The 17,236-nt window shown below is 38.9% G+C and overlaps 1 protein-coding gene across 1 annotated transcript; it reads right to left on the minus strand.

Moving 5' to 3' along the window:
- Positions 1 to 258: 258 nt before the first annotated feature.
- si:ch211-195h23.3 (uncharacterized protein LOC100170660 homolog) lies at positions 259 to 16,803 on the minus strand. The gene is given in 10 exon segments (XM_048162773.1): positions 259 to 2,393; positions 2,484 to 2,531; positions 3,575 to 3,686; positions 3,688 to 3,726; positions 4,694 to 4,810; positions 5,127 to 5,377; positions 6,805 to 7,022; positions 7,161 to 7,240; positions 7,704 to 7,742; positions 16,002 to 16,803. Coding segments are annotated over 9 exon segments (942 nt in total). The 5' UTR covers positions 16,080 to 16,803; the 3' UTR covers positions 259 to 2,393; positions 2,484 to 2,523.
- Between the last annotated feature and the right edge of the window lie 433 nt (positions 16,804 to 17,236).

The following is a 17,236-nucleotide window of genomic DNA, read 5'->3' on the forward strand; positions in this document are numbered from 1 at the left end:
AGGTGATGTGCCTTAATTGACTTGACTAATGTGAATGTGTACACAGATGATGACCATTCAAACCTGCATTAGAAGAGGAATATTCAGTGTTACTGCAGTCTACCCTAATAAGATCTTGGAATCTTTCACAGAGAAGTGATAAATATTGTGAAACAATCTGTTTGTTAATCTTATTCCATTATTCAACACCTATATACAAAAAAGTCCAAAACCTTGACTAAGAAAGAAAAAAATATATCTTTATTGATAAATTAAATATAACATATTGCATAGAAAACTTTCAACCTCACGGTACACAATCTCAATGGAGCATGTATAATGTTACATCATACAAGAACATCCAACAAGATTCTCATTTCCTTATGTTGTTGTTCTGCAGCATGAACTTTACTGTACATTTCATCTGTTATCATGTCTTTGGTCTTCAAACAGTCAGCAACATCCATTATGAAACAAACTTTACAAATTTAAATAAAATGTGAGAGCGTTTCAGTGCGACTCTTGAAATTCATTTCCTCATGCTCCCGTTTAAAAAAAGAACTGTACTTTATATTGCATTTATGATTAACTTTTTTAAATTATTTGTTGTATTATTGATTTTAAAAATGTAAAATACAAAAGAAAAAATATGACCCGTGTGCTTTTTCCCATAGCAATTTGTACACATTTTTTTTTTATTATTATTGTATGTGGTTATTTTTCCACAGTATTATCAAATAAAAAACATCTTTCATAGTAAATCATTGTCATAATGAGTTAAACATAAGCATATTACAGTGAAAATCAACACACATACATTACAGTTGGGACCAAAAACAAAATATAGGGATTCAAGTATTTAAATCTGGATATAAATTTTATGTTTTAAAACAAAGAATGATAATTATTTGTTAAAAGTTAAAACATAAATGAAAAAAATAGTTCAGATTCTGCATTTTATGGCTGTATTAAATAGATGCTCTTTGGATCCTTCTCAAATCATGCATGATCTTCAGGTTTCATGCAAATTTCTGGAGTTCCTATCAAAATTAGGACAATAGTAGCATCTGGATTTCTCATACACAAAGCTGTAGCTGCTGTTTTTGTCTCAAATCGAACTGAAGTTCCTCTCTGATGTTCTCTCAGAATTACTGTGGACCACTGTGTCCAGACTCCAGTTCGTCTACTAATGTTTCTTTTTCTTCAGCAGTCTGTCTGTAGAATTCTGCTTTTATAAAAGGTCCATTAGAGTCAAGAACATCCAATAAGAGTCTTTAGTCATGTCAGCAAACACCATCACTGATGAAACACTCTGAATGAGTTCATGTTGTTTTTTCACAAATTCAGATTCAGACTGAAACAACAACAAAAAGGTTATAGGGGTTGTATGTGATAGAAAGAAAAAAAAAATGAAATGTAACTTTAAAGGGGACCTATTATGCAAAATGTTACATGGTGACTGAACATAAATGTGTGTTGGCAGTGTGTGTACATAATGGTAAAAATCGACTCATTCCTTTTTATATTCCACATAAATCATAAAGTGTCACAAAATGAGTGGTTTGCATTTTCTATACATTGTGACGTCACACTGTAACAGGCCCCGCCCATGACTGGTGATGAATCTGCACTGTTAGCTCCTCCCCTGAGTGAGCTGTACACAGTCTGCCATGTTTATCTCCTTGTTAGAGCAGCTAGTGGAAACACATGAATGACTCAGCTACGTGATAAACAATCTAAATGTTCTTCTGCTGGCTGTATCAATGATCACAGAATGTGTTTTTCCATTCCACTGATCTACTTTTCCACTGCTTTTCTATGTAAATGTGCTAGACGGACGTGTTTGACCATTGTGCTCGCATCTTTACAGTGTCTTGCGTAGGAAACGGCATTCTAAAAACACAGTGCTCAAGGTCAAAGAATGTTTAACTTTTAAAAACTCATCTCGACACCTTGAGTTTTTGACCGCCTGCATTTTTAGATGCAAAGACTGTGTATGGCCCCGAATGGGGAAAAAAGCAATGTCCGTCTAGTGCATGTTTAAATAGAAAATAATTGAAAAGCAGCAGTGGAATGCAAAAATGCATTCTGTGGAAATGGTGTTTCTTCTGTTTTGTTATCTCTGATGTTCTCTCTCAATTATTGCTGTCCACTGTGTCCAGACTCCAGTTCATCTACTAGAAAAGGTTCTTCGTCCTTCAGTAGACTGTAGAATTTTGTTTTTACAGAAGCTCCTCCAGAGTCAAGAACATCAAACAAGAGTCTTGTTTTCTCCTGTCGTGTTGTTGCAGCACAAACTTTACTGTACATTTCATCTGGAATCATGTCTTTGGTCCTCAGACCATCAGCAATCGCCATCACTGATGAAACTCTCTTAATGAGTTCATTTCTGTGTTTTTTCACAAATTCAGATTCTGATAGAAACAAAAAAGATTCAACTTAGTTTTCAGAAGTTTTTATGTGTGATAGAAAGAAACTACTGCAATTGTACTTTGAGTTCATACCCGTGAGCCTTCTGTGAGCTGGGGATTCTACATCTTGACCTTATTTTCCTAATAAAACAGAAAAATCTGTCATAAAAACCCTATTAAATTAGGAACTGATCAAAAAGGGAAACCAGGGACAACTTTATTTATTTATTTATTTTCATTCTCAATTCATAACCTGCATGTAAAAATTGATCTTTGAACATAAGTAGAAGCTCAACCAAACTGGAATAACGCACATGAACAAACCTCTTCTGGGTGCTCAAAGGTGCTGCTAAACATGAGAATGAACCTTATGTTTGAGTTTCCGGAAAAGGTTTGTTCTTGTTTTGTGCATTATTCAAGGTTCGGTTCAGCTTCTGCTTATGAAGGTGAGTATTTAATGACAGAATTTTCATTTTGGGGTGAAAGGTTAGTAGTACCACTTTAACTTTTGTGGTTGTTACATAGCTGTCTATTGAGGGACAGAAATCTCTCAGTTTTCATTTAAAATATTTTCATTTATGTTTCAAAGATGAACAAAAGTTTTATGGGTTTGGAACGACATGAGGGTGAATAAACGAATGACTGAATTTTCATTTTTGGGTGAATTAGTTTGAATTTTTATCATTTTAATTGATTTATTTAAAATTGGCAGAAAATACCTTTTATAGTTTTTAGCTTGCGTAGCTATTTTAAAAAATAAACTTCGCAACACTGTAACCAAGGGCATATTGTGACGAGCAGGGCGGGCGAGAGCCGTGAGGGAACGGCGAGAGTCTCTCACGGAGGAGCTCCGGAGGCATAAAAGGAGGAGCGACATCAGTGAAGGACGAGAGAGGACCAGGCCTGGACTTTATGTTATGTTTTATTATGTTTGTGTGGCCGGCAGACGTCCGCGAGGGTCTGCCGGCATTACTTTCGTTTTGTTCTTTGTTTATTTTGGTATTAAAGTTTTGTTGAACGTTCGCCGGTTCCCGCCTCCTTCTTCCCACATCTACTGACCTCGTTACACATATACATGACATTTCTCACAGAGGAGTGTTTATAGATACACTTAAAATCTCTCCTAAACTTTCTCAAATCACTTACTCCTATACAAGCTTTTAACAACAGAATTTCAAGACTACCTGTAAGAAAGATTCGCCGTCTGTTCCACACTTCCTTCCCACCTTCAGTTTTGTCTAAAATTCCCAGTCTGACCTCCTCAATGTTGACATCCAGAAACACTTCAAATGTAGGGATGATAGTTTGGGCCAAAATTACACTCAAACATCTCAGTCTGAAAACAAGAACACCAACATGAAGGTAACATTATGAGGTGGTTAGTTGTGACTCTGAATTCTGATTGGATGAGCTACATTTAAAGGCCTTAAAATGAAATTGTTAACAGGTGTCTGTCTGTCATTTTACATACATTTAAAATTAATATTACATACATTGTAATATTGCTAGACTTTAATAATCTACAGGTAGAATCATGAACTATATGGTCTATATGTTTATTCTGATATTTATAATTACCATAATTAAAAAAAACCTGTAGTGGCCAGTTGCAGCACTATATACATACCCTCCCTAATTCATATAATAGAATATTGATTAAAAAAAAAAGTAATTGGACATGTTATACATCCAAATATAACATGCTGAAATTCAGTTGAAATTCAAATGTTGTTCAATTGTTAAATAATTTCTTATTTCTTGGGCTTCACTTTTTGACTTTCTCTGTGGTCTTGGGATTTTTCTATTGTGCACATCATGTACCTACCTAGACAAAACAAGAAGTAGTAGTCCTTGGACACACTGACACTCTCACACGTAACCCACGTGAGGACACACACACATTTACGCACATACATTTCTTATTTGTTATTATATTTCTTGAAATGCCATACATGGCAAGGTTTGATTCTTAAGTCGTATGATTTGATGCTCAAGCCATCCTGGAGATTGTTGTTTGACCTATGTCTATAAATATGACCCTTCTTCCTGAATAAATCTGAGAATGCTTTGTACTACACTTTATCTGTGTCTGCTTGGTCATTCTCCCGAGATCTCGCACTGATGCTGCCACACATCACAGGGGTTGAGGCACCTGTTTCTAAACCAATGACTGAGACCACAAATATTCTACCTATTATTGAGATTTTGATCTAACATTGCAATCTAATATTGTTAATGTAAACTAATATTGTTACCATCAATAAGACCGATATAATATTGTTAATGTAAACTAATATTGTTACCATTGGTTGCACTTCACATTCCTCTGGCTGACAACACAGACTGTATTGTTGGTAAGGAATCAGGTGACATTTTGAACTTGTCTCAATGTATATTTTATCCCGGTGCCTGCTCTGGACCTTGAGGAAATTGTGCAGAGGGAGAGAAAAAACAAAAACGGGGATGAATTTACTTCAACATTTCTGCTACTTTCACACAGTATTTCAGTACAAACCTGCATCATATTCAAATCACCAAATGCACTCTAACACCAGGTGTTAACTACATATATACAATAACATCATCACGGAAAGCAATAATGATAATGTCAATATACAAAAGCCGTAATCATGTATATACACAAATATGCTCAATGTGTATTTTTATTTTATAATACTCTGTTAAACAGAAAGCACAGAAAAAAAACAAAAGAACAATCCGTTCAGATAGCAGTACCTCTGATACTGGAACATTCTCTGGAAGCAAGAGGACATTAAGTTTTTTCTTTTCAAGAGATAGCGTTCGAAGGAAGAGCAAAACCTGGCCTCTAATGGGGATGCCAAGTTTACTTATTATCCAGACAATGACAAAATTGCTGAGTTCTCTGATGTCAATGATCACATGGGTTTCTGTGACTTTGATTGGCTGTATTATTTCTACATTACCACCAGTGAAATGTGCCACAGCCAAACCGTCCTTATTTTCCTCTGCAAAATACATTTAAGGATTGTATTATTTGGTAAAATAAAGGTTGCGTTTTTCTAATTATACAGTGACCAACATTTTACATGAAGTGCTTTTTATGTAATCATTAAGATCTCTCATCTCACTCCTTGCTAAATATTTACATACATACAGTCAAACCAAAAAATTATTTAGACATTTTTGATATTTTTGGTATTTTTTTACTAGTGGGTGCAGGACACTTTAGTTCATTTATGTAAGTGAGGATAGCAAAATAAAGTAAACTGTGACATATTATATCCAAAAATTCTTCAATACAGTGGACTGCAGGTAAAATTGATAAAAAACAAAAATTATTCAGATACTTTGAACTTATTCAGACAGGTTTAAAATATACAGACATGTTTTGCTCAAGTGTTATCTGACATAATTAAAGATGGTAAAGAGGATGTTTTGTTTTATACATTTTTGCAATATTACTTGAAACTGTCTTTACTAACTGATAAAAGACTATTTATTAGGTGCACTGAAAGGAATATTATTAATATACATAATCTGTGCACGAGGTAGGGCCTTAAAAACATCAGCCAATCGTTTACGTGATCATCGCTTAAACGATTGGCCCTCTGGCTTGTCAATCACTGCCATTGTGAGAGACGTGCGTGGATTGGCCCTCTGGCTTGTCAATTACTGCCATGACGTTCCTTGTGAGAGACGCGCGGCTGCGCGCTCTAGTAACTTTCCACACTCTACAGTCGCCGCATGCAATGTTTTTGTCGGGAGACAGGAGTAACAACTGCAGATTATGAGTTACCTGCGGTGAGTCCGACATAATGAATCCATAATGAAGTGTGTGCGCGGCTTAACGATTGTAAGGCCGATTATGAATGTAAATTGATGCGTTTAGTCTGCGATTACAGTCGGTGTTCAAATTCCATGTGAAAGTATATAAATCTGCTTCAGGAGCAGGAAACTATCGCTGTATGTTGAGCATAGTCAGAATGTTTTAGCTAGTCGTAAAATGTGTGCCCGGCTTAATAACACAGTGAATGCCGGTGGTAAACAAACACTTGTGCACGAGTTTTGGGAGGCGTTCACTTGAAATGAGCTGTAAAGGAGGGGGATTGTTCTTCCGCATGCACTCATTTCAAAAACTCAGTCGACGAAAACATCCCCTGTACCACCTTTAAGATACATTTTTCTGACACAGTTTAACTCTGAGATGTTGTCATATTTTATTACCATTTTTTAAACTATAGTGAATAAACTGAATTAATGAATAAAATGTGTAAGGTGTCTGAATACATTTTGGTTTGACTGTATCCTCAATAGATGCCGTTTCAAGTAATTGATGTGTAAATTGTCAGTCACTTTTTTATAAATTCTATACAGTTGTTCAAGACAACAACTGTGAAACATATTAATATTTAGGATGTAGATATAAACATACCAGAGAATATTTCACAGTGTGGAAAGTGCAGTTGTGAGACTGAACCTGCTGAACAGTCAATGTTGTACAAGGGTCCTGCAGGCTGCATCTGACCCAAACCATCTAACAGACGAGGATCCTATGAGACAATGTTATACAGCACTTCTCCTTTACCCTTCATCACAAACACAAGGTTGGTCAGACTGCACCGAAACTGACCAGCATGTGGACACACAAACCTGGAGGACAAAATATTAATTTACACTTTATTAAATCATAACAGTAGAGTATTGTATCTAATGACAGTAGACAGTAGAGTGTTGTATCTAATGTTTATATTCTAACAATGTCCAAAAATAAAACAAAGTGTTTAATACCTGTATGTATTCTGTTCATGTTTGTCTTCATTTCCTGTCTGAAGTAGTTCAGGTGTGAACACTTCTGCATCTCCTGAGGACTGAAGTAAAGTATAGAAAAAAAGGAATAGTTTATCTTCCAAATTATTATTATTTAAAAGATTAAATGTTACATTTCTGTAAACATTCTGAATATTGGGATTTATTACATAATTAATTAGACATTGAAACCTTAATAAGGGTTATTTGATTATAAAATATTGTCAAGAAAACCCTGACATATTGTGGGTTCCACAGTCATTAAATGCATTTGAATACTGTATCACTGTTATTAGTAGAATGTTTTATAGCTTCCAAACAATCTCCAGATTCACAGTAATTGATCGCACAGAAATATAATTGTTATAATGAATTGTAATTCACAACATAGAAGTAGACTTGCATTCCCTGAAGTAAAATACCATTGTTTGCAAGGCAATGTTAAATGTTTTGGTAAAATGTTATGTGGAAAAAAGATGAAAATAATGTACTGTTAAGAAAGATAAAGACACCACTGCTACTCACTGACTGTGCTGAAGATGATGCTCCTGTGTGTACTGGCACCTAAAGTTTTCAAACAAACAGAAAACTGACTTTGGTAAAGTAAAGAATAAATAAAAAATAAAAAAGAATAAATAAAAGTAAATAAAACAGAGGTTTATCTAGGATGCCTAAACTTTATTTTTTCTCCATGGCATGATTGTGATGTCAGTTTTCTAGATAATTTGATTAGGTTTCAGCAGAATTGGTTACAATGAGTTACATAAGGAACAAAGGCATAGATTCATCTTAAGGGTTCTGGGATTATAACACTAAACATTTTGCTTACTTCTGCTCTCAGTCTTTTCTCTCTTCCTCTTCAGCTGCTCTACTGTGAATCTGTCCCTGTCTGGTTCAATCAATACTGATTCCCCCCCCAGCTAATGAGAGTAACATTCAACACTGATTATAAACAGACAGCAAAATTATTAAATATCCTTGGCTGTTGATTACTGTTTGTATACAGAAAAATAATCTCTACAATAAACTGAAAGAAAATACAAAAGAAATATCTAATAAATAACCCTTAGTGTGCAAGTTAACATGCACGTTCTTAATCTGATTATGCTTAATATGCCGACAACGTATGTGGTCATGTAATGGGCTATATGACAGGAAAGCGTCCTTACTGTGCGTTTAAGCGCATCCAGACAGAGCAAGCTTTTCGCGGTATTTGGTCTTGAAATGATCCTCTCTTTGTGCCTTAATTGATAATTTATACCAAAAACATGCAAATTAGGTTGCAGAGACATAGGAAACTTTCTCCCGTTCAAAATTCACACTCTGGATTGGTCAGTTTACCAAAGATATTTGTGGACTGGTTTGACCTTAAAGGACAAATGACACAGTCTTTCATCGTTGCTCATCTTTGCTTATCCTTGCTCCTTCTTCTGATGAGACAAACACTTTATGGCAAAACACGCTTTCAAGTTACCTCCAGTCAAACTCCCCGAGGACGGCACAGAAGAAACCAACTAACTCCAGCTCACAAACCCACTGAATCTCTGTATGCATCCATCTTAAACTCAGCACCAAAAATCCATGCGTGTATCTTTCTTATCAATCTTTAGATGCGGTTATGCTTATATGCCCCTATTAAGGTGATACTGTCACGGAGTCAGTTCCCACCACCAACACACAACACACATCGTCACTGGATCTCCACGCTCCGCCCACTCGTTCCCTCGTTCACCCGAATACCGATCAGCACCACCTGTACCTCATCACACCAGCACTGTATGAACACTCACTTCCCGCACTTCAGTGTCTGGTCTCATTTGTACTTACCTGGACTCCTTACCTCCTCCGATGTCTCCGTCCCTCCACTCCTTTGTCAAGTCTTGTCTTCCCTCATCGAACTATCTGCAAAAGAGAAAGGACTCTATTTCTGTTCAGCTAAGTGACTATAATCATCGTGCTCATATCTGCAAACTACTTACCAGTTTTGTTCCTGTGTTCGTGCCTCTGTCTCAAAATAAACAACCTGTTTTACATTTACCCTCTTGTGCTTGTCTGTGTCTGACAGAAGACCAGACCCCATGCAGAGCACCACAAACACAGGCGAGGGTCGTGCCCCGGATCCGTTCGCCTCTCTGGTGAACGCGGTACATTCCTCCTTCACTGCACCATCCACGAGCACATTACCTGCAGTCACTCCTGATCTCGTGCACGCCGTTCGCCAAGCACTCCTTCACCCAGCACCCGCTGCAACCACTTCTTCAGCTGCCTCTGCCAGTCCCATGGCCCGACCAGTGACATTCACAGGCACAGCGGAGGACTGCAGCAGGTTTCTACTCCAATGCTCGCTATTTCTAGAAGCACAGTCTCACCTCTTCACCACAGAACATGCCCGGGTGGTGTTTATCAGGACGAGCTTTACAATAGGCGCAACCCCTCTGGGAAACTAACGCTCTGGTAACAGCCACTATTAACAACTTCTTCCGCCATTTCAGAGAGGTTTTTGGACAAAGCACACTTGACCTGTCTGTACATGACCAACTGTTCAATCTACGACAAGGCGAAGAGACCATGAGTATGTATGCACTCCGTTTCCACACTTTGGCGGCTGCCAGTGGATGGAATGAGATGGCACTCATTACAGCTTTCCGTCAAGGATTCACTCCTAAAGTGAAATAGTTAATGGTCGTGTACGATGATTCAATGGGTCTAGAAAACCTAATTGAAAAGACAATACGAGTGGCTCAACGCTTCTCAGCATGTGCTGTGCTTTCACCCTCTGCAAGTTCTGTGCCTGCCTCACCATCTGTCGCTTCTCCAGCACCAGAACAAATGCAGGTAGATCCTTCTGCCTCACCCGAGCGGAGCGTCAGAGAAGAATTCAACAAAGTCTGTGTCTCTACTGTGGGGGAGAAGGACATGTCATCGCCGTGAGTCCCATCCGACCATCCCGCCCAGCGGTGAGAACTATTCAAGTTCCAGCTTGTATTGCACCTCTTACAAGAACTAAAGTCCAACTGTTAAACTCTCACGTCTGTTTCAGAGCAAGCCCTCCTAGACTCTGGATCAGCAGGAAACTTCATCAGCACCCAATTTGTTCAGAAACTCAATGTACGCCGAAAACGATGTCAACAAGATCTATGGATTCAGACAATTCAAGGAAAACCGCTGGGTCGTGGTCGCATCACACACTTCTCTCCCACACTGACACTCCGCATCGGCTGTCTGCATTAAGAGAAGAACACGTTCATGGTGCTGGAGGGATCCACGGCTGACATTATCTCAGAGAGGCGAAATGACTCAATCATTGCCAAGTCCGCTGGGCTTTATTCTTCACAAGGTTCAGCTTCAGTTACCTATCGTCCAGGAAGCAAGAATGGTAAAGCTGATGCTCTCTCCCGTCTGTCCCAGCCTGAACCTGAGAATAAGGACCCTGAACCCATCCTCCCTCCAGCCATGATCGTAAGCCCCATCCAATGGACCATCAACCAGCAAATCTCCGAGGCTAACTCCGCCGAACCTGCTCCGCCGAGAGGTCCTGAGGGGTGTCTCTACGTTCCCCTGACAGATCATCAGCCACTCATGGACTTAGCTCACTCCTCTCCGGGCTCTGGACACCCAGGTAGTTCACGTAACCTCTCGCTTCTGCAACAACAGTACTGGTGTCCATTAATGCCCCAGGATGCCTCCCGACACATCAAGGGATGCTCAGTCTGTGCCATTGCCGATACTCCTAGGAAGCTCCCTGAGGGTAAACTCCTTCTGCTACCCATACCACAGAGACCCTGGACTCACACTGGAGTGGATTTCATAACAGACCTCCCACCTTCTAACAATTTCACCTATGTCTTCATGATTGTGGATCGATTCTCCAAGTCATGCAAACTGATTCCCCTCAAAGGTTTGCCCACAGCATTGGAAGCTGCGGAGGCTCTGTTCAATAATGTGTTTGGGCATTTTGGAATCCCTAAAGATATTGTCTCAGATCCTGGTCCTCAGTTCATATCTTGTGTATAGCAGGCATTCTTCAAGCTCCTAGGAGTGTCCGTCAGCCTGTCTTCTGGATACCACCCTCAGACCAACGGCCAGACTGAGCGGAAGATCCAGGAGATACCTGCAGGTATATTGCCACTGGAACCAGGACAGCTGGAGCCAGTTCCTGCCCTGGGCAGAGTATGCCCAGAATTCCCTCCAGCAAACCACCACAGGGCTCACCCCGTTTCAGTGTGTCCTGGGTTTCCAACCTCCTCTCTTCTCCTGGTCGGGTGAGCCCTCTGAGGTTCCAGCTGTCAACCACTGGTTCCAGCAGAGCGAGAGAGTGTGGGACTCAGCTCATGTACATCTCCAACAGGCAGTTTGGAGACGCAAACGGCATGTGGATGCCAGAAGAGGCCCTACTGCACAGTACCAACCGGGCCAGAAGGTATGGCTCTCTACACGGGACATACGTCTCCGACTGCCCTGTGGTAAGCGGAGTCCCCGGCACATAGGTCCCTTCACCATCCAGAGGCAGCTCAACAAAGTCCCCTGCCAGCTCAATTTACCACCACAGTATCGTATATCACCTTCATTCCATGTCTCCTTACTCATACCCCACACTGAACCCTTGTCTCCTCCCTCCACAGATCCCGGTGACGATGTGGTACCTCCTCCTCCCGACATCGCTGAGGAAGAGAACATCTACCAGGTGTGGGCGATTCTCGACTCCCGAGACTCTCTTGTGCCTGTCTGTGTCTGGCAGATTCTTTGCTGGCTCTCAGGGTTAACTGTTGGTAAGTTTTGCCATTCTTTGATCTTCTCTCTTTCTTTCTTTCTATATCCTGTAATTACGTATTCTTTGCTTAGATTTAGTATTAAAATACATTCCATTCATGCTTGATTGTCTCTGTTGCTACTCATAAATCAGTTCACTTTAATGTTTTGATTTTTGCTACATGCATTTGTATGTATTCTGCAAGATGATCTAGGACTTAAATATTCATTATTAATTATAATCTGTTGTTCTTAATTATCTATACAGGTGCTAGTCATATAATTAGAATATCGTGAAAAAGTTCATTTTTTTATTGTAAATTGTTTTTAAAAAATGAAACTTTCATATATTCTAGATTCCCTACACGTAAAGTAAATAATTTTAAAAGTTTATTTTTTTAAATTTGTTGATTAGAGGGTACAGCTAATGAAAGTCCAAAATCCAGTATCTCAAAATATTAGAATATTTACATTTGTATTTCATTAAATGACCATCCCTACAGTATAAATTCCGGGTATCTCTTGTTCTTTGAAACCACACTAATGGGGAAGACTGCTGACTTGGCAATGGTCCAGGAGACAATCATTGACACCCTCCACAAAGAGAGTAAGTCACAGAAGGTCATTACTGAATGGGGTGGCTGTTTACAGAGTGATGTATCAAACCAAATTAAATGCAAAGTTGACTGGAAGGAAGAAATTGGGTAGGCAAAGGTGCACAAGCAACAGGGATGACCGCAAGCTTGAGAATACTGTCAAGTAAAGCCGATTCAAACACTTGGGATTGCTTCACAAAGAGTAGAATGAAGCCAGAGTCAGCGCATCAAGAGTCACCACACTCAGACATCTTCAGGAAAAGGACTACCAAGTCACTTCTGAAACAGAAACAACGTCAGAAGCATCTTACCTGGGCTAAGGAGAAAAAGAACTGGACAGTGAACAGTGGTTGAAAGTTCTCTTTTCAGATAAAAGTAAATTTTGCATTTCATGTTGAAATCATGGTCTCAGAGTCTGAAGGAAGACTGGAGAGGCACAGAATCCAAGCTGCTTGAAGTCTAGTGTGAAGTTTCTGGAGTCAGTAATGATTTGGGGGGGCCGTGACGTCTGCTGGTGTTGGTCCATTGTGTTTTATCAAGTGCAAAGTCAATGCAGCCATCTTCCAGGAGATTTTGGAGCACTTTATGCTTCCATCTGCTGACAAGCTTTATGGAGATGCTGATTTCCTTTTCCAGCAGGACTTTAGCACCGGCCCACAGTACAAAAAACACTTCCAAGTGGTTTGCTGACCATGATATTACTTTGCTTTATTGGCCAGCCAACATGCCTGACCTGAATCTATGGTATATTTTTAAGAGAAAGATGAGAAACAGTCGATCAAACAATATACAGATGATCTGAAGGCTCAATAGTGCCTCAGCACTGCCACAAGCTGATCACTTCCATGCCACACTTCACTGATGCTGTAATTTGTGCTAGGAGCAAGTCATTTGCTGTAATATGTGCTGCCGACCAAGTATTGAGTGCACAAATGAACATACTTTAAAGAACTTGAACTTTTCTGTTTTGCAAATCCATTTTTTGATTGATCTTAGGAAATATTCTAATATTTTGAGATACTGGATTTTGGACTTTCATGAGCTGTATGCTCTATTCATCAAAATTAAAAAAAAAAAAAAACTTTTGAAATGTTTTACTTTACATGTAGGGAATCTAGAATATATGATCAATTATGTGATTAACTATAAATATATTTCACCTTTGAGCTAATTTCGCAATATATCGTTGAACGTGACTGACTGAAAGGGAACCGTTGTTAAGAATCTATAATTATTATATAAGAATTAAGTATACGGTTGTGATTTAGGAGGAAAAATGACTTTCTCTGTAGAGAAACTTATTTAAAAAAAAAAAATAACATTAAACATTCAAGACAGAGGTTATCCGAGTGAATTTAACTATATTTTTTTTTTCAAGAAGTATACAGTCCATATTCCTGAAGCAGGGAGCACCTAGGACATGAGACTGGCAGAAACTGTGTGTGTTCCCTTTAATGTACTTCTCAAATAACCAATAAACTGAGAGCGACATGAAAGCTAATTGCACTGAATATACAGATATACAGAAAATAACCCAATATTGCATTATATACATATATTGCCTTTCAAAAAAAAAAAAAGCCTATTAACAGAGAGACTACTTGTAAAAATGAGCAGTTATAGCATTTATACAAACAGAAATAATGTGAGGTTTGTTTGTTCAAATATAAACTACATCATTGTTTTAGTTGGGTAGGATTCTCTAAACACTAAAAATATGCAGTCAATTATGTAAACCGTTATTTGGTGCTGATGCAGCTACACAGTTAATATCAATAACAAATGTCATTATTTACACAATCACAGCTGGAACAGTCAATCCTAAAGAATATACACAGTGAACTTAGAGGGTTAGTACACCCAAAAATTAAAATTCTGTCTTTAATTACTCACCCTCATGTTGCTCATGTCGTAAACCGCATAGGAGAATGACAGGGAAGAGAAAGAACTGTTGAATAAAGTCATTATTTTTGTTTGTTTTTTTGGGCACAAAAGCATTTTCACCACTTCATAACATTAAGGTTGAACTGCTGTAGTCACATGGACTATTTACAGGTTTGGAGCGACATGAGGGTGAGCAATTAATGACAGAATTTTCATTTTGGAGAGAACTAGGTCTGAAGGTTTTCTTTGTTCTCCAACTGTTGATCTACTGATCTACTTATACTATTTTATTTTTTGGCACTCAGAACAGGCAAGGCTCGAAATTGTGACCATTTTGGTCACATATGCTCCCTAAATTTAATGTGTGTGACTTCAAAATATATTTGGGAGCATTTTTGCGAGTACAAATAATTGTTGATGTGCGGCCTGTTTTCATTTCTCTACAAAACGATGACTAAATACGATGTGCCTGCTGTGAGCTGACACAGTGACCGGTCCACCGTTTTATCACATAACCGATTAAACTTCATCTTTACGTTCTTAAGTTTAAAACAGATTTTAGGTTAGTTAATATTAGCCGTCAATCACTCCCTTTCACTGCACTCAGTTTTCAGGGGACAGAGAACTAAAACGCTAAATGTAGGTTGCATTGTTTAGGCTCGCACAGCCTCTTGAGGAATCAAAACAAATGACACAAAGAAACTGCCTTGGAAGAATGTTTGTAACCAAGCAGATCTCTCCCACCATTGAGTACCATAGTAGGAAAAAATACTATGGTTGTCAATGGGAGACAAGATCTGCTTGGTTACAAACATTCTTCCAAATATTGTCCTATGTGTTCAGCAGAACAAAGAAATTTATACAGGTTTGGAACAACTTGAGGGGGGAGTAAATGATGAATTTTCATTTTTTGGTGAACTGTCCCTTTAAGCCAGTGTTAGGCCTAGTTCAAGTAGGGCATTTAAGTAGTTTTTATAAATATGCCTTAGAAAATAGCATTACTGGTGTGCATCTTAAAACAAAACAATGGCACTGAAATATTGTATGATATGCCAGTGCAAGTTACTTTCAGATAAAACAGCTCAAAAATACATTTTACTCTGGGACTAGGCTGAAACTTGGTCTGTGAAACCAGGGGTTGATGTTTTTCGATTTATCAATGCTACTTTTTTTGCACATGAAAATATAATAAAGAGTTCCAGACCAGAAGCACCAACAGTATACTGGTGCTGGCAACAACAAGGTCATGGATTTCATTCTCATACTAAAGTAATGCACAATTTGATTGCACTGCAAGAAGAAATAATAAATAATAAAAAAACATGCCAGCCAAAAGCATTAATGTATAAAATATACACTATGTTCAAAGGTTTGGGGTCAGTTCGCAGAACTCAACTATTGATCTATACTGTCTCCCAAAATAATCCTTATTATTGAGCCCAGGATTTTACATCCACACTCATCTATATCTTTCTATCCATATATGCAACAAGTTCCACATATTTGTCTGTACTGTGTGAACTACATCATGTATGATGTTTGGTTGCTGTTGCACTGTAAGTACGGAAATATGCATCAAAAACGCCTGATTTACCTGATGGGGAACAGATGACATGTGTGTTTTCCTGCTCAGCGTGCATCTCAGCTTGTTCCTCTGTGTTTGGACCCGCATTTATGTGTTCAGCACCGGCTTCATCATCCTCATCAACAGGTACGAAATCGCAGAGCATCTCCGCCGCTTCAACATCCGTGCTCATCGCCTTCTTGATCTCCAGGATGTCACCTGCTCTGGGCGGGTGACCCGGCGCCTCTGACCCCTGCGGTCCGATCACCTGGTTCGCCACTGTACCGCCCCATAAACTCAAAGTAGAACCCGAGGTTGCGGCGGATCGGTTACGTTTAGCTCTCTCCATCAGCTCGGAATACCTCGCGGATCTTGAAGTCTTCTGTTTGTACTCAAACTTAAACTTTTTGATCTTGTCCCTGCACTGATCCCCGGTTCGATTGATGCCCTTCTGCCGCAGAGTGATGGCTATTCTGTTGTTGAACACATCCTGGATTCTGAAATGGGTTACCAGCTCGATTTGGACTGACATGTCCGACCAGATCTGCAGCAGCTCCCGGAGCTCTGGTTCGGACCATTTGCTGCCGCGTTTATACTTTTTACCGTATACGTGACTCGAATGCATTGCAGCACTACAATTAAAACTACAATGTGTGTTACTGTAATCAATCATCTAAAACGAGCACAGGTAGGCTATATAGCATAGCCTACTTTAGCTGTACCGTAACTTTTACTTTCTAATAACAGTCTTGATGCATTTTAGCTAAGTTAGATGCTTTTGTTCTATATTCAAATAAATCCTGTTACATCCGGGTTCATGGCACATGCTGGCTGCATCCGAAACCGCATACTTCCCTACTACATAGTAGAGGCAAAGAGAACCCAAGAGGCGAAACTCTGATACTTTTTGGGTAACAGCCACGAGGTGGCGCTTCGGTAGCCATTTTGGGGTGAAAATGCCAACTGGACAATAGAATGTATCACATCCTACGCACCTAAAATCGGCGAATCTCACAGCCAAATCAGAAACGCAATAGAAAATTTCTCAAATTCAGTCAATTTTATGACACCTACAGTAAATGTTGCATTGTCTTAACCTATGTTTTATGTGCTCAGTTGTGGAATCCAACCATTAGCCTACTTTATTGATTATTTCCATTCTATGCAACTATACATATTTACAATTAATAGTAAATTAATAAAGTTAAGATCATCATGTTTGTAGCGTGATCCAGGGGATTAAAACATATATAGGTAGACCTAGT

The sequence above is a fragment of the Megalobrama amblycephala genome, linkage group LG17 (genome assembly GCF_018812025.1).
Source record: "Megalobrama amblycephala isolate DHTTF-2021 linkage group LG17, ASM1881202v1, whole genome shotgun sequence".
Classification (NCBI taxonomy): domain Eukaryota; kingdom Metazoa; phylum Chordata; class Actinopteri; order Cypriniformes; family Xenocyprididae; genus Megalobrama; species Megalobrama amblycephala.